The 22819-nt window shown below is 40.4% G+C and overlaps 1 protein-coding gene across 3 annotated transcripts; it reads left to right on the top strand.

The window, feature by feature from the left end:
• Positions 1-827: 827 nt before the first annotated feature.
• aclyb (ATP citrate lyase b) lies at positions 828-22604 on the top strand. Of its 3 annotated transcripts, XM_031314809.2 has the most exons (30): positions 828-1019; positions 4935-5116; positions 5745-5867; positions 7898-7960; positions 8415-8605; positions 9177-9256; positions 9610-9740; positions 10078-10196; positions 10781-10917; positions 11260-11321; positions 11911-12028; positions 12287-12441; positions 14113-14206; positions 14441-14497; positions 15131-15160; positions 16787-16928; positions 17369-17537; positions 17652-17756; positions 17923-18119; positions 18284-18365; positions 18469-18579; positions 18681-18808; positions 18900-18993; positions 19478-19632; positions 19740-19890; positions 20308-20451; positions 20666-20779; positions 21082-21164; positions 21400-21476; positions 21564-22604. In XM_031314809.2, exons 2-30 carry the CDS (start codon positions 4958-4960, stop codon positions 21656-21658), a joined length of 3366 nt encoding a protein of 1121 aa, XP_031170669.1. In that variant the 5' UTR covers positions 828-1019; positions 4935-4957; the 3' UTR covers positions 21659-22604. The 3 variants fall into 3 exon arrangements, with proteins under 3 accessions (XP_031170669.1, XP_031170671.1, XP_031170673.1); XM_031314811.2 differs by lacking the exon at positions 14441-14497; XM_031314813.2 differs by lacking the exons at positions 14441-14497; positions 15131-15160.
• The last annotated feature ends 215 nt before the right edge of the window (positions 22605-22819 follow it).

Below are 22819 nucleotides of genomic sequence, written 5' to 3'. Positions count from 1 at the left end.
AAAAAGGGCACACTTAGACCTAGAGATTTTCTTCTCTTGAAAGCACCCACCAAACATCTGTCCCACTGTCCCATTCAAATTTAAGTGTGCCTTACCAGGATTAACAAATCAGTTAAGTACATCAAAAGCGGCAGAGCAAGGCCTATTTACATTTTTATGTTCTTTCACATGACCTTTTTCATATTTGGCCAGTGAATGAAATTGAATTTTTGCAAGTTAATTCTTCAACCCGTCTAACACAAGACTTTTATCGTCAATCTCACCTACAGTAGCTGTTATCCAGCCATACTTGTCATGCACATTCTGTCAGTACAGCCCTTTCCCTACTTGTTCTACCTGTTTTAAAGGGGCACTGATAGTAGGATAGTAGGTTGGACGCTTCTATTGTTAATTGTTCTTTCACTGAACTATGTATCGTTTTGTAAAACTTTTCACAGTATTATCGACATGCTTTTTTTTAATGCGAAAAATAAAGGCTCGTCTTTTACTGTAATGTTGGACTTATTTGAAATTTATTTGTGGAATACTCTGATTATTTTTATTTTATTTTTTATTCAAACGTCCTCGCATCATTAAAACAATGTCAGACGGTACAATGATCATATGTAGTCCGCGTGAAATGGGGAACCCCAAATGAGCTACTAAAAGCTTTTCGGATGGGGCCCGATAACAAACATACAATAGAAAATATACAGACACGAAAAACTCATGATCAAATCTTCCCCCCAGATTCCATTAGTGAGTAACTAAGTACATGTATTACTTTTACTAATTTAAAGATGTGGGTGTGTCGGTGTGACTGACATCACCGCGTGACCAAGTTTAAACCAATCAGGCGCCGGCATCGTCGTGCAATCGCTCGTCAGATTATGGTGCGACAGACAGGACGAGAGTGAGGGGGCAACTGGCAGCAGCAGACTCCTGTACAAGAATAAGTAACGTTAGTGACTCTTTAGCTGTGTCGTTTTCACCGGGGAACGATTCCTGTACTTCGAGGAGGTGCTACTTTCATTGACAAGGTAACCATTTGCGCTGAGTTCTTTTTAAACGCCAACGTAGCTTCTCTTTAACGTTACCGGTTAACGTTAGCAAGCGACAGCAGTATGAGGCTAACGTTACAGCAGTTAGCCAGTCAGTCAGGTGTGAGATTGTCTACCGTCACCCTGCCAGAGACAGAAAATATAACACCGTTTCCTACATCGTTTGCCTTAGCTGCTATTCTTTGAAACAGAGTTTAAATAGATTTAACTGATTCATCAGTCGCCGGTGGAAAAAAACAGAGCTCATATTAATCACAAACGCAGGCTAAACCTTTATAGCATCTTCCTGAAGCTTGTGTTTTCCTTTTATATATCACTCCGTAGGTTTTTCTACGCTTACTAGCTACATTTGTCTATCTAGTTTCCTTGCAAGGAACTTCTTCCTCATTCACGCACGGCGAGCCAGGCTAGCTAAAGTTATCGAACTTGCTTGGCTAGCTAGTGAACAGTTTGTGAAGTGGGTGTGGTAGCTGGTAAAAGAGCTTTATTCAGTTTTGTTGGCCTGACGCACATGGTGTGGCACGGAAGTTTGCACGGGAAAAGTGATGCTAGAGCGCTGTCAGGCTAATCAAACAGCAGCTGTGTCTGAAGCAGTACCCCCTTTCTGGCCCCTCTGATGCTGCCGCCTCCAAATCCAGTTTCCTCCATCTCTGGAGCCTATATGCAGTGTACAGTGACACATTTCACGGCTAGATAGCTTTAAACAATGGACTGTACCCGTGGATTATGGCCGGCTAAATACTGGGACATCTGGCTCTGAAAGCATGACAGGATAGCGTTGCTAAGCTAAATCCTAGCCAGACTCCCCCTGGTTAGATCGTCACAGACATCTTGCAGACTGTGTTTGTGTTGAAGTGCAGCAGCTGATGCAGAAGCTGCTACCATAAAGCCCAGCTGGTATTTCGGAAGCTGACATACAGTAAAACCACCATGAAATGTTATCAGCTATACAAAGGCAAAGGAGATAGGATGCGTGCTTTTCAAGGCTCACTGCTTATCTCTGTTTGTAGTAAAGGTACTTCATGGACCTGTGTTTGGGCTTTTCCACACACTGCTTTACATGGTTTAACCTCAGGCACTTGGCTAAAGGAAAGCTGTAAATGCATGGGTGTAAGTATCTGAGTCAACATTGGCTGGTCTGACAACATGCAGTGGTGTTAATAACAGTAATGTCAAGACAACAGTAGAACTTGTGCTCATCTTATCCTTCACATTCTCTCCTCAAATACACATAGTGTTCTATCCAGTGTACAATTCCTAAAAATGTTAAATGGCAAGTCTTGATAGCTTTTTTTTTAATGTGAAACTGTCTGTTTGGATGAAAATGTGTAGTAGTAAGATGGGCTCTTGTCTGTCCTTGTGGATCACATCTTGTTTTCGTCACTGGTTAAACTTAATTGCTACAGTGTGAACATGCCATGAATTTGGCTTCAATGTCCTTTTTTTGGCTTGATGTCTCATGAAAGTGATAATAGTATTTCAAGATGACTGTAGTTTATTTTTCAGTGGCTGTTTCCATGTTGCTTATTTCTGTCTGATCAACAGTTCAAATCCCAAAGATTTTCAAATTACAGTGATTTAAAACAGAAAATCTTTACATTTGAGAAGCTGGAAGCAGAATATTGGAAAATAACTGAAACAATTAGGCTAACAAATATTTTCAGATACATTTTTCTGGTGATGGACTAATCATTTCAGCTCTAGTTTCGTCTTTGCTCTGAGTACTAACATGGGATTTTGTCTTTTTCTGTTTTCCCCCTTATTTCTGATATCCACATGTTAGACAAAGGCTGGTTTGTTAATTGAAGGAATTGGACTAATCACTTTGAATATTTACTACCTTCTCTATTATGAAAGTGTGTGTGATGACATGACAGTTTGACATCATTAGTGAACTGACACCAATCTATAGCTCTGTTGGTAAACATTCAACAATACTAAGGAGGTACAGGAAAAAAAAAAACATTTTCAGTGTGGATCTCAGGTTTTTTAGGATTGGAACAAAGAGTAATTGAGCTGTCATCCGTCACGTACAAGAACCTTAAAACTCAACAGTGTGTATGTTTAATTTGTACTTTTTCCACTGTGGCCCATTTTGTAATCCTACAGTTCTGCTCACCATTATTGGCACCCATGAAGTTTAAGTACACAATGTGGAATCTCTCCTGGGGAAAAATATGAATCAAGTGAAAGAACTTTTTTCTATAGAGAATTTGTGTTGTCTGCACCCTTTGCTGTAAATCAGTATGGGTGGGCGCCCAGATAGCTCAGCTCAGTTGGTAGGGCGGACGGTCATATATAGAGATTTACACCTCGAGGCAGCTGCCCCGGGTTCGACTCCGACCTGCGGCCCTTTAATGCATGCCCCCCCCCTTCAAATCTTCAGCTGTCCTATCACAATAAAGGCCGAAAATGCCCAAAAAATAGTCTTTTAAAAAAAGAGCAATCAGTATGGAATCACATTATGACTCACCTGTGGTAAATCACAAATGAGAATCACCTGTGATAAATTGTCTGTGCCCATGTGTCATGAATTAGCCAACGAATTATGTTTTCCGTGTTTTAAAAAGCCACCTGTTATTCCCTGTTCCTTGGTCACAATAGTGAAGACAAAGGAGCTGTCTGAGGACATCAGAAGGGCTATTATTAGTAAACACCTCCAAAGGGTATAAGGCCATCTCCAAAGACCTTGGTATCCCTGTTTCAACATTGTGTAATGTTATTAAGAAGTTTGCCAAGCATGGAACTGTCAAGAACCTCCCTGGATGTGGGGGGGGGGGAAGAGAAAAATTGATGAGAGAAGTCTTCAAAGGTTGGTGCGAATGGTGAAAAAAAACACCACGTCAAACATCCAAAGACATGAAGGCCAACCTGGAACAGTCTGGGGTCATGGTTTCAACAAGTACCATACGCTGCACACTTAACCAAACAGGGCTTCATGAGGGAAGGCCAAGGAAGACACCATTGCTGAGGAAAAGACAAATAGGAACCAAAGAGTGTCTGGAAAAACCACAGTTCTTCTGGGAAAATGTTCTGTGGACAGATGAAACAAAAATAGAGCTTTTTGGCAATGCACACCAACAGTTTGTTTACAGATGTCGCAATGAAGCCTACAGGGAAAAGAACACCCTACCAACAGTTAAGCATGGTGGAGGATCCATAATGCTGTATTCTTTCAGATGAATGTGGTCATTTATGCTAACTATTAACCAAGCATAAAGGAGCTATGATGAGTTGGTAAATTTAGGATTTATTATGCCTAAAGGATATTAGTTCATGCAGTTTTTAAGATGAGCTCATTTTCAGCAGTTCTGGTGCGGTTAAGTAGTTGTCCTCGTTGGATAAACATGCAGCAGATAGGGAATACTTTTTACAGTTTATCTCAGTTTGTAGTAAATGGTATGTCAAATACAGATTAGAAAGCTTTAGAGTGCCACTTTGCTTGAATTTAATTGAACATGTAACCCAATAGATTTAGGCTAGTCAGACTGGCTTTTTTTAAAGATTTGTTTTTGTTTTTTTTGACAACATAAGAAAAATACACACACACACACGGAGGGGGGAGAGGTACAAGTATGCCCAATTAATTTTAATCCCAAGCCAAGGAACCAGAACCCAAAGATGTCCAGTAGCATGCATATCATTTAAAAAAAATCATATTTTTAATTTAATCAATCATCCAGTGTCCCACATAACATGTGGACAAGACTTCAGATTTTTCAACAGGCATGCAATAGCCCCCATCTTGGTTGAAAATCAGAATTAACTTGGCCTGTAGTTTCTAAGTGCTTAAAATGCACCTATGCTTAGTTTGTTTATTGTTCTGTCCATCAATATATCTACATATGATGTTGTAACTCTGTGAAATGAACTGTTGACCTCCCTCTCCCAAAGGTCCTGTGCCATCCAGTGCTACCATGTCGGCGAAAGCCATCTCAGAGCAGACAGGAAAAGAGTTCTTGTATAAGTATATCTGCACCTCAGCGGCCGTGCAGAACCGCTTCCGCTATGCCAGTGTCACCTCTGAGACTGACTGGGACCGCCTCTCACAGGAGCATCCGTGGCTGCTGACAGAGGTGAGGCTGCTGCGTCAGACTCAACACAGCCTAAACAGCCTTCTAGTAGCCTGTCTTAGTTTTAGATTGTTTCCTCTGCTGGCAAAATGAATATTGAAGTCATGAGGTTAATTACGTACTGTATGTCTCTGAAACGCTGTGTGCACGAGTTGCAGGACATTATTTAATTACCATCACAGTGGCATGTGACTTTGTAGTTGGATGCATTGAGTGACTGTTATGATTGTGTGTGTGTGTACTTGTGGAAATGTTTTAAGAAAATAGAGCTAGGCTCGCTAGAGCATTTAACTTTTATGATACTCTAAAATTGTTTTAGTAGCATACTAGAAGATACCACATATCTAAGGCTGAGTTTGAACCAGGGTGAACGAATGGATAAAGAGTGCCATTAACATACAGCTGAAACAAGGATAATTTTGTGTGTGTGGGCGTGTACTTTTATTAAAATTTACTAGCATGTAATATCTTCACACGGAGAGCTTGTCATATTATTTGTGGAGAAATGTTGTGATACCGGTATCATATTTTAGCCTGGTATAAGTTTTATTTGTCACACCAGTATCGTTGCAAATCTGTGGTCTATGTTTAATATGTGGCTGGTCTGTTTTGTCACTTGCTTCCCTTATAGCGGCTGGTGGTAAAGCCAGATCAATTAATCAAGCGGCGTGGGAAGCTCGGTCTGGTGGGCATCAACCTGGACCTGCAGGGTGTACGAGAGTGGCTCAAAGCCCGTCTCATGAGAGAGACCACTGTGAGTTGACTGTTGAATGAGTTGTCTGTCTTAGTGAGCGTTCAGACCAAAAGCAGCTGAGCGTTACCCTTAAAACAATGAAATCCAGGAAGTCCAGCGGAAGTAACTGATCCAAGAGATTGAAGGTTTATCAGACAACAAAACGCAGCACAGTTGTTTATAATACTAGATTCATAAACCTATCCGATAATACTAAAGAAATGATTTGCATATCTGTTAGGTTATTGCTTGTTGTGATGATTGGCAAAGTAATCTACCAGAAAAATGTATTTGGACGTATTTCGTTGGCCAATACTGACATGCGCTGCATTTTTTCACACAGTTCTGAACACAGCTTTACTGGTCACTTAGCTGTTTTGCCATCCAGACAAAGAACAGTCTGTCTTTTGTGAAGGGATAGCATTCTGTGTCCGTATCCCCATTCAAAATGACATTCTTTAATTTGCTCAGAATCTGCTCAGATAAGTATCCAATACTTACTCTGCCTGCCAGTGTACCAGCTCACCAATAACTTACTGTTAATTTGTTCTCCATCTCTCTAGACTTTAAAACACATTCCTCATTTGTTTATTGATCTTTGTCATCTGTTTGAAATACAGAGGTCCCATGGCATGAAAATGTCACTTTAAGATTATGATTATAACATTAATGAGTTGCCCCAGCCTGCCTATGGTCCCCCAGTGGCTAGAAATGGTGATAGGTGTGAACCGAGCCCTGGGTATCCTGCTCCGCCTTTTAGAAAATGAAAGCTTAGATGGGCCAATCTGGAATCTTCCCTTTATGTCGTCATAAGGGGAAAGGCCTTTCTCTGCTTTGTCCGCTGCCCACAGCAGTCCAGAGAATTTGCCCCGCCCATGAGGAAATAGAGCTACAACTGTGGCCACAAGCTGGTTAAGGCCACACCCCCACCCTCCACCTTGCCCCCCCCTCTCCTCCTCAATAGCATTTAAAGCTACAGACACAAATGGCACGTCCTAAGGAAAGCTCATTGTGGGACTGGCTCGTAGTGGCTGTAATTCTGCACCAAGGCTGAATTTCGAGAAAGAGACTTCAGATACAGTATTAGGGGACCACTAAGGCCTATATAAAATCATCCAAAAAGCAGCATGTCACAGGACCTTTAATTACCCCCCATGAAGGGAATTTGGGACATAACAACAGACAGCATTAATGGTATATGTGATGTTATAAAAACCACAAAGACAACTCATTTAAATGATCAAATTGCACTGCATTTTAGATATGTTTAGCAAAGGATCCCTGATCCTCAGTGTGATTGTTCAGACTAATTATGTCGTAAATAAAGATAACATTGCAGTCTAACAGTCTGACCAATGTAGTAAATCACATGACTGCCACATTGACTTTTTTTACAGCATCTGAAGAGAATGTAAGCTACAGTTCCTTGTCCGTTAGTCCCAGCATATGGACCTGTTTGTAGAAGGTTGCTGTGTCCAGTGCCAGAGGCCATGGGCTTATGTTTAGATCTGCCAGGTCAGAGGTTAGTGGTGGAGGGTGGTCTATTCTTGTCCACCAAACATGCTATGCTGCACTTCAAACAGGCTGTCGCCAAACTTCCAGTACATACGAAGGGGAATTTACGCATCAGCCATGCAATTAGTTACCACTTTTTTAATATAATTTGCTATTCTTTGTGCTTTCCTTTTTAATAAAAAATGACAGATGCACATATAAACTAGGGCTATGCAATTAATCAAAATTGTAATCGCGATTACGATTTTGGCTCCTAATGATCACAAAAACAGAATAATCAAGAATTTGTTTTGCAAGTAAACCTTTATTTTGTTTGTTTTATGAGTAATCGTGTTAAATAATCGTGATTTCAATATTGACCAAAATAATCGTGATTATGATTTTTCCCATGATCAAGCAGCCCTAATATAAACAGGGTGTGTAAAGATGGTGATAAGAATTAAACCTTGGAAGCAGAATGTAATGTGCAGACTCCACTTCCATATCTCTAACTAGGTTAATCTAACATGCTTTTGGTTTGTGTTTGTCTTGAATAGGTTGGTAAGGCCAAGGGTGTGCTGAAGAACTTCCTCATTGAGCCATTTGTTCCACACCCACAGGTAATGTATGCTAGTTTCTTAAGTCATTCCACATCCTGTTATGTTTGAAAGCCATGTTAAGTTTATTTGTGTAGCCCGTTGGCCTGGGTCTAACTAAAGAAACAAATAGTCAACCCACTCAGCAGGTCTTTGAAACCTCCAGGGCCAGAATACAAACAATATTGTTGTGTGTTTTGTATTTAGGTCAGTGTGCATGTGATTAATTGATTTCCTCACAGTTTTGTGAAGTGATCAAACGGAGGGTGAATAGTGTTGCAGTATGTGTGTGAATTGTTTGTGTGAGAAAATGTGCCTTCATGAAGGTCAGTTTTGTTAAAATAGAGAACTGTATGTTCTGGACATTCAAACAAGCTTGTCAGCCTTTTGTAAATAAGTGAAAATGCAAACTCTGCAATTCGCAAAATAAATCTGTAAATATGTGTTTGTGTACCCTACCATCTACTGGTCCACCCAGGATGAGGAGTTTTATGTGTGTATTTATGCCACACGTGAGGGCGACCATGTGCTTTTCCACCACGAGGGAGGAGTGGAAGTGGGTGATGTGGACGCCAAGGCCCAGAGACTGATGGTTGCAGTGGATGAGAAGCTGAGTGAGGACCAAGTCACAGAGCACCTACTCACACACGTTCCTGATGAAAAGAAAGAGTACGGACACATCCTATTTATTTGTTTTGATCCATACCGAAAGATCTACAGCAGTCAACTTAACTTCAGAGAGACTTTGTCTTTACCCTGTTATTGCTACAAATACACAGTAGAAACCTCTTTTTGGTGGATTTTATTTGTTGACGTTACCTATATTTGTCTGCCAGTGAATCAAAGAAGCTCTCTGTCTTCAATGTAGTTTGTTAGTCTTTTGCTGTTGTGTGACCTTGAGCAGTGTGGTTTAGTTTTTCCCTTTTCCAGATACCCTCCCCCCGTGTGCAGAGAACATGCTGATCTCTCTTTTATGCAGCATTATAACATTTCTGTTTGGGACTAGTTTCTCACAAGCTCAACGCTTGGAAGCCAAGTGTGGTCCTCTGTGAATTGTATTATGCTGCACTGTCTGTTATAAGTGGCAGCATTTAGTCTACTTATTTGACAAGACAATGTTATATAATGTATGGTCTACACTTCTATTATTTTATGTGGTTTTCTAGTAAGATAAGTTGTTGTCCTCTCTTGAATAGTGAGTTTAGTTGACTGTTTTTTTTTTTTTTTTTCCTTCTTGAAGAGTCTTGGCCAGTTTTATAGTTGGACTCTTTAACTTCTATGAGGACCTCTACTTCACCTACCTTGAGATCAACCCTATAGGTATGTTTTTATTAACTTCAAAGACCCACGCTCAACTGTGCATATTTATATTAATTTCTCCTTTATGACCCTCAGAAGTGTCCTTCTTTAGTCTGGGAAGGAAGATGGGAACTGTTTCGTCACTATAACAGCTCCATTTGTGTCCATTATTAATTCAATAGAATGAATTAAGTACTTTGAGGGGATTCATTATTAATTTATGGGAACAAGTTACTAATGTGTGCACATTCATGATCAAATTCAAATTAACAAACTGTTTACTTCTGGTACATTCTCTTCTGTAACATCTGTATCTGAGAAAAACATTAAAATGTCAAATTAATGGATAACACAACTTTTATTCTCTTAACCAGTCGTCACCAAAGATGGAGTGTACGTCCTCGACATGGCAGCCAAGATTGATGCCACAGCAGATTACATCTGCAAGGCTAAATGGGGTGATGTGGAGTTTCCACCACCCTTTGGCAGAGAAGCATATCCAGAGGTGAGTTCTGAAGCACGATAAAGCAGGTTTTTAATGTATGTGTGTATTAAGGTTTATTGGGTTATAATGATGCAGCATGTTTAAGTAAACGGGTCTTTTACACAATTTAATCATGTACAAGTTCAATGTTTTGGAGGAGTAACTTTTGTTCTGCATCCCTAATGCATGCCCCTTCATAGTAATTTAACGGTACTTTTTCAACAATTATTATATAGTCTCAGCCCAACCTTTGAAATGGCAGAGAGGATGGTTTTAGCGTAGTCGTAATTGAACCTTAAACTTGATCTCAGTTTATGCATCTGTCCTTGGCCTTATTACAACAATGTGTCCATTGCAGGAGGCATACATAGCTGATCTGGATGCAAAGAGTGGTGCCAGTCTGAAGCTGACCCTGCTGAACCCAAATGGCAGGATCTGGACCATGGTGGCTGGAGGAGGGGCTTCAGTAGTCTACAGGTACTCCATTTATTAACAAGGGTTTATATCAAGCCTTTTTAGGTAACAGAAGCATTCAAAGTGTTTTGTTGGATGAAGGGTATACTATATATTCAGTATTGTGTGCCACTTGTGTTGCTCTTTGCCTTGAAATTTGAAAGCTTGTTTCATGTTGACACAAAGGCTATGGAGTTTTTTTTTTGTTTTTTTTTTGTTTGTTTTTTTTAGGTGTGGGTCCTCGTTTTGTTTGTCCTATGCACACACACACGGACACATTTGTGTGTTCAGTTGACGAGATACATATTCCTGCCAATGGTTTTCCACTGATCTATAGGTGGCAGTAACGTACCAACAAAGCAAGTGAAGAGGAAGACTGCAAGCTAGTAAACGTGGATATAAACAATTTTTTTTAAGACTTAAAATACTTTCTTTAAAAAAAAAATATATATATAGGCTTTGCGACTTTTGTTAGACTCTAGGATACACATAATGTGTTTTGATGAGTAAAACTGAATGTAAAGAAAACTACACAGGGCACAGTTGATTAAAACTAAAAATGCCAACTAGAATCAGGACACTAACTGTCCACCATGCCTCTTCTTTAGCGACACTATCTGTGACCTGGGCGGTGTGGATGAACTGGCCAATTATGGCGAGTACTCTGGCGCTCCCAGTGAACAGCAGACTTACGACTACGCTAAAACCATCCTCTCTCTCATGACACGGGAGAAACATCCTCAAGGTAGGTACAGCAAACACTTTGTTAGGGCTAGTTTGCACACATTTAGGCCAAAGGCGAACGTAGGGGGAGACGCACACTTGTAGAAACCAATCTTGACTGTTTATAAGAAATGTCTAATTTAACTTAAACTTGACAGTTTGCCTTAAGCATGAAGTCGGTGTTTGATCATTCCTCCCCAATGTGTCCTCACTCTCCTTTAGTGTGTCACAAGGCCCTGTTCACTGTGTGCATGTTGCTAGCAATAAATTTCCCGGCGGTCACCAAACTATGTTACTGGGGTGTGACATTTCAGTCAATAACATATTCTGCACATATCAACACTCATCTCTCTGTATCCTGCAGGGAAAGTGCTGATCATCGGAGGAAGTATTGCCAACTTCACCAATGTGGCAGCCACATTCAAGGTAAAATCTGAAACGTCAATCATTTTTAATAAGAGAAAACGCCTTCAATACAATTTTTCCCCTGAAGATATTAAAATACATTATCCATGTTCCTTTGATTTAATTCAGCACCATAAGCCATGGATAAAACACAACATCCTAACTTACTTATAGAAGACAACATTAAAGGTATATTTAGCAGCATTGTCGGTTGGTGTTTGCAGATACACTTCTAGTGGAGGATTGAGAGGTATTACATTTGTATAGGTCTATACATTGTTTTTCCTTTAGGGAAATGCTGCTTAGTAAGCCTTAAGTACTGCCTCTGTGTTAAATACTGATGATGCTATCTTACATGGGACACTCAGTGGAAGTTGGTCTGAACACACTGAGACCAAATAATGACAAAATCTCACCTTGTTATTTTGATGCATATGATATTAAGGTTTTGCATCTTGCTTTCTAATATGGACATATACATGGTGTTAATTAAACCAACACTGGCATTCCTGTCTCTAAGCAGCTCTTACTGGCTGACATACCCATCCAGATATTTAAAGAATTCACGGTTTTTGATCCACATAGCTGACCTGCCTGTCTCTCTTCCCAGGGCATTGTCAGGGCCATCAAAGATTACCAAGGTCCTCTGAAGGAGCACGAAGTCACCATCTTTGTTCGACGTGGCGGGCCCAACTACCAGGAGGGGCTGAGGGTCATGGGGGAAGTAGGTGAGTGAGATGGAGTAAATGCCCAGGCTGAGAATTGGATGACTGTATTATATAATTTGTTCATTGGGGAAAAACCTGGTGTCAAGCAATTTTCAGGTGATTTTATTGGACTACACATGACCCTTAAAGTGGGATAATAATGTTTTTAATGCATCCACAGGTGATGTGAGAGCATGAATGCCAAACATGTTTTTATACATGCCAAATTGTTAGCAACTATTTTAAATTGAGTTTTTTTAACTCTGTTTCTTTGTGCAGGAAAGACCACAGGTATTCCCATCCATGTGTTTGGTACTGAGACCCATATGACGGCCATTGTTGGAATGGCTTTGGGCCACCGGCCAATCCCTAACCAGCCTCCAATGGACGCACATACAGCGAACTTCCTCCTCAATGCCAGCAGCAGTGCAATGGTATTTTCATTCAGTCACACACTAAGGGAATATTCGGATAGTCTGCAGGTCTTCTCTTTTAAACACATTTCAGATGTCATATTGTTTGAGACAGGCACCACATTTTCATGTGCTAATTGTCCGCTGAGTTAGATGGACATTTAAATTGTGAACTAATCCTTTTTTACTGTTTGAGAGTTAAATAAAATCATTATTGCTGAATAATTAATTGTCTAAGATTAGTTAACCTAAGAGATTGAACATGCATGACTGTATTGTATCACAGGTAAGCGAATGCCTTTAAACTTGCAACACCTCTTGCTACATGTGAACAAAAGCTGCATATACTTGCAAACACTATTTTAGCTTTAAAAGGTTTGGACTTTGGAACTTGTTTGATTAACTCTATAGTATAGCATTACGTGTGTTTCTTTGTATATAGTCGTGTGCTTTTTAAGGCCCTATTTTAACGATCTGAAACGCAAGTATCAAACGCAAGTAGCTTTGGGCGGATCTCATCTAAAATGGGTTGGTCTGAAGTAGCTACATTACTCATAGGTGTGGTTGGGCCGTAACGTGCAATAAATCAGTTGAAGCGTTATCTCCCATTCCCTTTTTAAAAGCAGGCACGCTTGTTCCATGGCGGATTGCTATTACAATGGCGGATTTTCTAGGCGCACGCTCTTAATATATCCATGGGCGCACGCTAGGAGCGGTTCACAGCCGAGGAGACCGACGTTTGCTATTGATTTTTTTCTTTTTGACAAAATGTAAATAAAGAAATGTCACAAAAACATACTTTCCGATGTTTTGGGCTCACTCTCACTGAATGACGAGGTTATGAATGCATGGTGATATTTTTGCAATGTAGTCTAACATTAGACTGAGATTACCTCACTATAGACGATGCAGCTCTTCTCTCTCCTCTCCCGTGCTGCTGCTGGGGCATTTGGGTTAAGTGGCATCGGCACATGCAGTTCAATATCACATCTCCTTAAGTCCTCTAATATTTCCTCATTTATGTCATCAACACATCCACGATTCATGGAAATGTTGTGTAAAACAAGGTCATATTTTTCCTTGTATCTATGTATGGTTTGCAAAAATGGGAACTGCTGGGTCCGTGAGATGAGAGAAGCAAAGTGTATGCGCGGTGTGCACTCTACATTACGGCCAAGCATGTGCCCTTAAAATAGCATCTGAATAACGCACCACTGACTTTAGACTAGGTTTTTCCTGGTCTGTGACGGAACTGTTTTCTGAAACTGCAAAATGGCACTAGGGAACGTTTGCGCCAGAACACGCCTCCTTTTTGCTGAACCGCCCCCGGGATTGCAAGTTCATTCCCTAATTTACCGACGTGAGTCTGTGGAGGGAAAAGTCTGCTGTGCGTCGGGTGCAAAATAGGAATGATACATGCGTCGGTGTACAAAGTCATTTGCGCCGGGTGCAAGATAGGGCCCATAGTCTTTTTTTATTTATTAATTGTGGTGGTCCTTGATATTCTTTAAAACGATGCATAAATGTCAAGGCTATATTGACTGGTGATAAGCTCAAATGTGGCAAGACGTGTATACTAAAAATATTATTTATAAGAGGGAAATTGTTAGTTTACTGCTAACAATTCTCATTGGAAGCTTCTGTATAGCTTTTAAATAACATACATTTGTTTCTCTCTACATTCTGTACCAGACTCCAGCTACAACAAGGACAGCTTCATTCTCTGAATCAAGGAAGTCTAACGATGTCACCCCAGCCAAAAAGTCTAAAGCAGGTCTTCCAGCAGGTAACTAACACAGTAGCACTCACCTCTCCAGTGCGTCTTATCAGCAAGACTCCATATGTACTCATACACTTCTGCTTTTTCATTTCACTTATCCTTGCGTCCTGTATTCCCCCCCCCCCCCCCCAAATGCTGCTGTTCTGCATTTTAATTTTCTTTCTATTTTCCCTTCCTCTTCTGGTTTTGCTGCACAAACTGTCCACTCACCCCTTATTTTTTCATGCTCGTTTCTCTAAGACTCTCTTCATTCTATACTGTGGCCTCTGAAGAATGTGGTCACAGGCGATTGGAAAGGTAAGTGATAGGTGTGCCATGCCCACACTGCTCTCGGCTGCTCACACACTCCACACTGATCTGGCCTTATCCCTCACCCTCCTAATCTAGAAAGGAGTGTGAGTGTGAGACACCTACACGTTTGCATCACCTCAGTGGTCCAGTGAGGACATTGTATTCTTTAGCAATAAGATTTTTTTTTTTTTTTTTTTTTTCATCCTTGGAATAAATAAAAACTGTAGAAAGAGTTGTAGATAATCCACAAATTTAGCATATCTGTTTTCTAATGCTAAGACTCATAAATACTAGGATCTTTAGAAAAGATTTGTCATCTTTTAGACGGAGTTGTGTGTTTGTAGGGCAAATTTTATTGTAGTATTAACATTCAGCACAGGCTATGTGGATTGAAATTTTGATTGTGGCGAGACCATACTTTTTAGATTGCTCTACACAGTAAAGGCATGCTCTGTAGCAGCTGAGATGTGCATGGTCTTTCCACTAGTGTGATTTTTATGAAGTGTTTTCAGAGTTGGCACGCAGTTTACAGAATGCACTGAAGTCTGTTCAATAAATAAGATAAAGTTGCACTCATTGTTTTCTCTTTTTCTGTGCTCACTATGTCGTATTTTGTGTTCCCGTCCCGTGGGATCACAGAAGCGCAAGCTTCTTCAGGCTGCAGCGGAGGTATGGAAGGGTGTGAAAAATCTGTCCTCCTGCCCTCTCCACCCTCTGTCCACTTCCCCCTGCCTTCCCATTTTTGTCTGTCCTTCTTTTTCCGCATTTTTATAGTGGCTTACTCACTTTAAGGGGTGCTGTTTTGTGTCTCTGAACTTAAACTGGTCAAAGAAGAATTCCCATCCAAAATGACATTGGTGAATCATTTGGTACGGTATATGTTGTGAAAATAAACCAGGACAGACATTTCTTTAATATTATAAAAATTGTATTGTAGGGCTACCTTAAATTAATCATTTCAACATTTGCTTTCCCTTTAAGACCAGCTTCATCCTAAAACCAGGGTATCTGCAGGTCTTGAAAAGTCTTAAGAACCCTACTGGTTTTTCATAATAGTGTCATAATTTGACCGGTATGATCTATGATAGTCTCACAGGTATTAAATTAAAATCTCTATCATGAACCCTGCAGAAACCCTGTAAAACATAACTCGTCACTCTACAGCCTTCTGTCAAAGAGGCAGTAATAGTGTTGACAAATGACGCTCTGTGCACAACTTCTTTAGATCAGATCAGAGAACCACAGAAGGCAGTCAGTCTGGACAGAGAGGAGAGACTTGGGAGGACTGGAACAAATGTGTGGCAAGATGGTGATTCACTTAACAAATGCTTCAAACCATGTTGTACACTAACATGACATTCTGCATTTTAAATGGAATACTTGACACAGGATCTCATCTTTTTTTCTTGCACTACTGCTGGGTTGCTTTGTTGTCTGGACCTTGCCTTGCATTTTATTTATTGAATTACTAGTAGAAGCTTTGTCATCAACAATCAAGGCTTACGTGGTATTCCTGCTTGGTAATGGGCTAGTAGGGTTTCTAGGAGCACTTTACAAACATACAGTAGAAAAAGTGTTTTGCATTAAAAAAGGGGCAAAGTAAAATCACTATTGGAATGCAATATTAAATGCATTGAAAAAAGGGAAATGTCTTGTATTGTATTCTGTGGTCAGAAAAAAAACACTGTAAAAATACATTGGCCCTTGATAGTCAAACCAAGTTGCCAGTTGTATATCTGAGACAACTGCACAGGTCTTGTGCAGAACCTAGAGTTGTTAGTATCGTGAGAATGGAAAGAGTTTTTAATCTAACTTCAAACAGTGTGTCCCCAATTCCAAATCTTCTACCACACAACCAATGGTTCCATTTTAAAACACCAAATGTATCCTTTTTAACCGTGTGAGGTGAACAAAAAAAATGGACTTTCAGAATAGTTTGGTTACACTTACAAATGTGTGTGTAATTATATTGGGTTAAATGCAATAGCAGCACTAAAACCAGACGTGTGGTGCCCAGATTATAATGCATTGGTAAAAAAACACTGCCATATGCCTAATGCAGGCAAACTGCATCAACAAAGAGAAAGATGACCTTCCTTTTGAAGCTGTTTGCAGTGGTGAAGTTATTTTCTCTACCTCCTGTATCTCTTTCCTCAGAGTGAGTTATATCTCTACTCTGCTTGTTGCCATCCCCATTCCTGCTATTTTCCTGAGCCTGACCCTCGTCTCTTGCCTGTGATGTGTATTTCTGCTTCCAGCTGTGACTAGACTCTCTCTGCCTTCTCGTTAATTTAGCCAAAGCCACCACACTCTTCGGAAAACAAACCAAGACCATTGTCTGGGGCATGCAGACACGTGCCGTACAGGGCATGCTGGACTTCGACTATGTATGCTCCCGGGATGAACCCTCTGTGGCAGCCATGGTCTACCCCTTCACGTAGGTTCCTCAAGATCTCAAGTTTGTCTGAAATGAGTTGAATTCACTGATTAAGGACATTTTCCCAGTGTTACGATAGATCGTTCTTAAGGAAGTAATAACTTCTAGTTGTGACATTTGTATCCTCATTACTTGCTTTAACTTGTCAATTCTTCATATATTTTGTCATATTTCATCCTGATTTAAAAAAAAAATAAATAAAATGAACTAACTTGGTAACCTGTACTCAGTTCAACTTTCCTACTTTTAGTAGGAAACCAAATCTAAGAACTGAAAACCGGTTTTGAATTTGATTATCCTACTCGCACCTTTTTATCAGTGGTGACAGTTTTCCAAATTTGTAAATCAGGCTGCTCTTGAGTTGGTTCAAATACAATTTTAGTTTTTTTTTTTTTTTTTTTTTTAATTATTCTTCTACTTTACATTTCTGCCTTGCACAGGGGGGATCATAAACAGAAGTTCTACTGGGGCCACAAGGAGATCCTGGTGCCGGTCTATAAGAACATGGCCGATGCCATGAAGAAGCATACTGAGGTGGACGTCCTGATCAGCTTTGCTTCACTGCGCTCAGCCTTCGACAGCACTATGGAGGCCATGCAGTACCCACAGGTAGAAAGACATACTGTAAACTATGTTAACATAGAAGCCCATACAACACTGCATAAAAATGTGAGATTCAGCCAGACATGAAAGTCTGCTCTCTTATCCGATTTGTGTTTTCAGATTCACACTATCGCAATCATAGCTGAGGGCATTCCTGAAGCTCAGACAAGGAAGATAATTAAAGTGGCTGATGAGAAAGGTGTCACCATCATCGGCCCCGCTACGGTATGCAGTCATTTCTTACCAACAGAGACAATTTATTAAAAAAATAGAATAAAAGAGAGAGACGGTGTATATGTGTTTTAATACAGCAATGTATGTATGCAGAAAATGATCAGTTTCAACTGGCACACATAAGTTAATTTGATACCCATTACTTTCTGTCTCCCAGGTTGGTGGCATCAAGCCTGGCTGTTTTAAGATTGGTAACACAGGTGGCATGCTGGACAACATTCTGGCTTCGAAACTTTATCGTCCTGGCAGCGTGGCATATGTGTCGCGCTCTGGGGGCATGTCCAACGAGCTGAACAACATCATTTCCCGCACCACAGACGGCGTCTGTGAAGGTGTGGCCATCGGAGGCGACAGGTACAAGAACTTATTTGCAAATTATTTGCTTAGCAGTGAGAGACCGTTGTCCTTTTAAAGGCTGTTGTGAAGCTATTGGTATTAGTATTACTATCCCTGCTCCACAGAAATGTTGTCGTCTGAAACACTTTTGAAATCATTGTGTTTTGCTCCTCTTTGTCCAGATATCCAGGCTCCACCTTCATGGACCACGTCCTTCGTTACCAGGACACTCCAGGGGTTAAGATGATAATAGTGCTGGGAGAGGTGGGAGTAGCTCCACGGATGTTTATATTTTCCCATTAACATCACCTTAATGTTGATATTTTTTATTTACACCATATGCCTCTCTTTCACTCTGTCAACCTAGATTGGAGGCACAGAGGAGTACAAGATCTGCCAAGGCATCAAAGAGGGCAGGATAACCAAACCTGTGGTGTGCTGGTGTATTGGAACCTGCGCCACCATGTTCACTTCAGAGGTTTGGTTGCTGTGTTGGGATAACTTGCTTTGAATTCTGTGTAAGCAACAGCGAACAAAATCCAGAGTTTTTGAGCTCAACCTGTCATACTGCCTTTTCAGGTTCAGTTTGGCCATGCAGGGGCCTGTGCCAACCAGGATTCAGAGACAGCAGTAGCCAAGAATCAGGCTCTGAGGGATGCTGGCGCTTATGTACCAAAGAGCTTTGATGAGCTGGGGGATGTCATTAAGTGAGAAATTCATCACATAGTCATATCCAGAGTTTGTCATTGAAATGTGTTTAGGGTTTTTCACTGATACTGTGAACATATGGTGAAACAGGACCGTTTATGATGAACTGGTGGCCAATGGTACCATCATTCCTGCCGACGAGGTGCCTCCCCCAACAGTGCCTATGGATTACTCTTGGGCCAGGGTAAGAAACTTCATCATTACTCCTTCGTAAACCTCAACAGCATCTGTCTTAGCCGCTGAAGAATCAAATAGTTGTTAAATCTTGTATAGTAACAATTTAGGGCTTATGATTTTCATGGAAATGCATTGTTTGTTTTTATTATTAAAACTAGCGACTGACAGATACATTTTTTATTTTTTTTTAAGGCCACTATCTATATTGGCTAATCATTTTTTTTAAGCATACACATGACATACACTTTTTGTTTAAAGAATTGTGATCTAGGTATTTACTTTTTTTACTTGTCAGTTTTCTCTGGACAAAATATGTAATGGTGCCATGGTTTCTATTACCTCTAACATATCGGTGGCATTTCACTTCCCTGTTACTTATCAGTTGGCAAATACCTGATACTGATCTCTCCTTCACACTATAGAAACATTTTTGCACTGTGTTTATTACCTGTGTGTTAAATCGGTTTTACTTTCCACTGGATTTCCTCCAGGAGTTGGGCCTGATCCGTAAGCCAGCCTCATTCATGACTAGCATCTGTGACGAGCGAGGCCAGGAGCTCATCTACGCTGGCATGCCCATCACTGAGGTCTTCAAAGAGGAGATGGGTTTAGGAGGAGTGCTGGGCTTGCTTTGGTTCCAACGCAGGTTGGTATGACGACTAGACGACAACTGGTGTTAATTGGTTACTGAGAAAAGAAAGTGTTATACAAATATATTTTCAGTGGAATAAGCTGTGCTGTGTTTCTGTCTAGGTTGCCGCGCTATGCCTGCCAGTTCATTGAGATGTGCCTGATGGTGACTGCTGATCATGGGCCTGCCGTCTCTGGTGCACACAACACCATTGTCTGTGCTCGTGCTGGCAAGGACCTTATCTCAAGCCTCACCTCCGGCCTGCTTACCATCGTCAGTACTGCTCACACACAAACTTAACGTACATACACTGTGCCACCATCTTTAACCAGAAAAAATTACAGAAATTATGAAAATGCTCACTACTTTTCTTTTTTTTTTTAGATCAACTTTTTTTTTTTTTTATATGCAGACATACAGAACAGAGAAACACAAACTGAACAAGAACAAAAACCCTCACCCACCCTCTGCGGTCTCGAGGAAAATAAAACAAATAAATAAACAGAAATCACACCTTGCCTAGTCACTCTCCTCTAGTTCTTGTGGCGCTGAGGTCATTAGGTCTGATATTTGTGCTGCTGCGCTTTTCCGAAAATGCTCACTTCTCTACCTGTCTGCTTTTACTGCTTGGACTACATGGTTAAAACTGTTGTTTTCTCTACTGAATCATGGTTTATTCATAAATTCCAGGGGGACCGTTTTGGAGGTGCTCTGGATGCAGCTGCGAAGCAGTTCAGCAAGGCATTTGATAGTGGCATGCTGCCCATGGAGTTTGTCAACAAGATGAAGAAAGATGGCAAGCTGATCATGGGCATTGGCCACAGAGTCAAATCAGTAAGCAGCACTCAGTTTTTACACTACCTCAAGTTGCATTATCAAGATCCATAAATGATGTGACATTTTTAGATTATAGTAGACAATTGCTAAGATCATACATCTGAATAATTCTTCTTTGGATTATAATTAAAACAAATGGATACCTTACAGTTAACCGCTTTAATTACAAGAAACAAGACACAAAGCCGTAACACAGTTTCTCTGTTTTCAGATCAACAACCCAGACATGCGGGTGCAGATTCTGAAGGACTTTGTTAAGCAGCATTTCCCCTCCACCCAGCTCCTCGACTATGCACTAGACGTAGAGAAGATCACTACCTCCAAGGTACTTGTCGCATGAATTGGCAAGAGTGAAGCACAAGTGAAGACTCAATCAATTCTCAATAAACCCAATAAAATCAAATGGTCTTGAGGGACAGGTGTGTCAGGAAAGCCAGCATCATGACAATTAAATAAGTAAAGGATACTGCATAGTGTCCAAATCTCCCGATGAGAATATTTTACTGTCAAACACGCAACATTTCGCTGTGACATCTTTGAACCTTTCCTCCGTTTTATGTTAAATTGGGCAAGTTGGTTGGCTTACTGATAATCCTCTGACATTTAGATTTCCTTTCTTATTTTCAGAAACCCAACCTGATCCTCAATGTAGACGGTTTTATTGGTGTTGCCTTTGTGGACCTGCTTAGGACGTGTGGGGGCTTCACAAGGTAAGAATCAAACTCCAAGACATATTTCATATAACTGTGTTTTACTATATTGTCATTCATTATCTGTAAATACACCACCTTCCACGTATGAGCGCCCACAGGAGGGGTTAAAGTAGTTGACAAACACTTATGTGCTTACGACTTACATTACAGTGTGGTATAATAGCAAGCATACTGTTGATAGCAAGCACACTGTCCAGTATTGTTTCTCACATGAATGTTGAACTGGTTCCAGAGACGAGGCTGACGAGTTTGTGGAGATTGGTGCACTAAATGGGATCTTTGTCCTTGGCCGCAGTATGGGCTTTATTGGTGAGTCCCATTCAGAGAGAGCCATGACACTTAAGAATCAAAGTATTATTAAAGTAAGACCTCTAACTAGTGTCTGTCTTGCATTAGGACATTACCTGGACCAGAAGAGGCTGAAACAGGGTTTGTACCGCCACCCCTGGGATGACATCTCCTATGTGCTTCCTGAACATATGTCCATGTAATCTCCACATTACAGAATGGGACGCACTTCCAGATGCGACTGGCCAAATAGGTCAGGCAGCATTACACATCTCACTCACCGTATATGTACTCTCCGGTTATGACAACAGCGGCCTTGGGAAAACTGGCCAGGGTGATTCTGGAAAATGGAAGTACTGTCTGGCTGAGGGATCTGGGTAGAAGTTTTCAATCTTGTTTTTACGGAGAAAAAGGGGAAGTCAATATTTTGATTTTTGACTAATTATTTTAAGTCTGAGATGTTACTTAATTTAGTTTTGACCACCGACCCAAACCAATACAAACTTTAGCAGTTGCAGAAGCACAAAATTAATTGGTACTTGGCATGTTTCAAAGCACATTTAAAACCTGACTCCTGCATTAAGGAGTCTGATTAGGTAATATGCAGTAACAGCTGCTGATGTAAAATTTGTTCAAGCTCAATATCTTTTTTTTTTTTTTTTTTTATTCTACTTGCAAAAACTAATAAAAATGGATTTATTATAATCAGCATTTGCCTATTTTAGGCCATACGAAAATGTGCTCAATTATGCTGTCTGTCTCTGAGTATTGCAGCTTAGTGACACCAGCAAATAATGTCAGTTTTAAATTCCTCCAAGTTTCAATCCCACTAAAAAAAAGACCGTTGTCATGACAAGATAAACCAAAGTTATTTTTAGGAATTTGTTGTCTTTGTTAAAAGTTTTAAAAAAAAATAAAACGGGTCCAGTGGTTGATATTACAGAGTTTATCTAGCATTGTAATGGGATAAAGGAATTAAACTAATTTAGGTGTCACTTCACTATTGCCTTTCCTAGAACAACCCTGGTTGTAAACTAGTGGTTGCAGTTTGTCACCTACTGTAAATTAGATGCAGTTTTAAAGGTGTTTTAAGTCCTTCACACCCAGTATGAATGGAACTACTTCTGTTGCTATTCTGTGTTAATGTTTCAAAAACAGGAAAATGTAGGGGACGAAAGGAGACAAACAAAATGCTTCATGAATGAGCCCTTTGAATCTTTGAAAGCATCTTTTGGTGAGGGACCATGAAAGCACTTTGCTTTACTTGGGGAAATTATTGATCATAATACGGCTCTGTAAAATAATTATCCAACTATCACTAAAGATTTGACACCAACTCAAAACGCTTTGTAACTACCCACTGT

This window comes from Sander lucioperca, chromosome 22 (assembly GCF_008315115.2).
Source record: "Sander lucioperca isolate FBNREF2018 chromosome 22, SLUC_FBN_1.2, whole genome shotgun sequence".
Taxonomy (NCBI): domain Eukaryota; kingdom Metazoa; phylum Chordata; class Actinopteri; order Perciformes; family Percidae; genus Sander; species Sander lucioperca.
The sequence above is the reverse complement of the archived record's forward strand: the minus strand, read 5'-3'. Positions and strand labels throughout refer to the sequence as shown.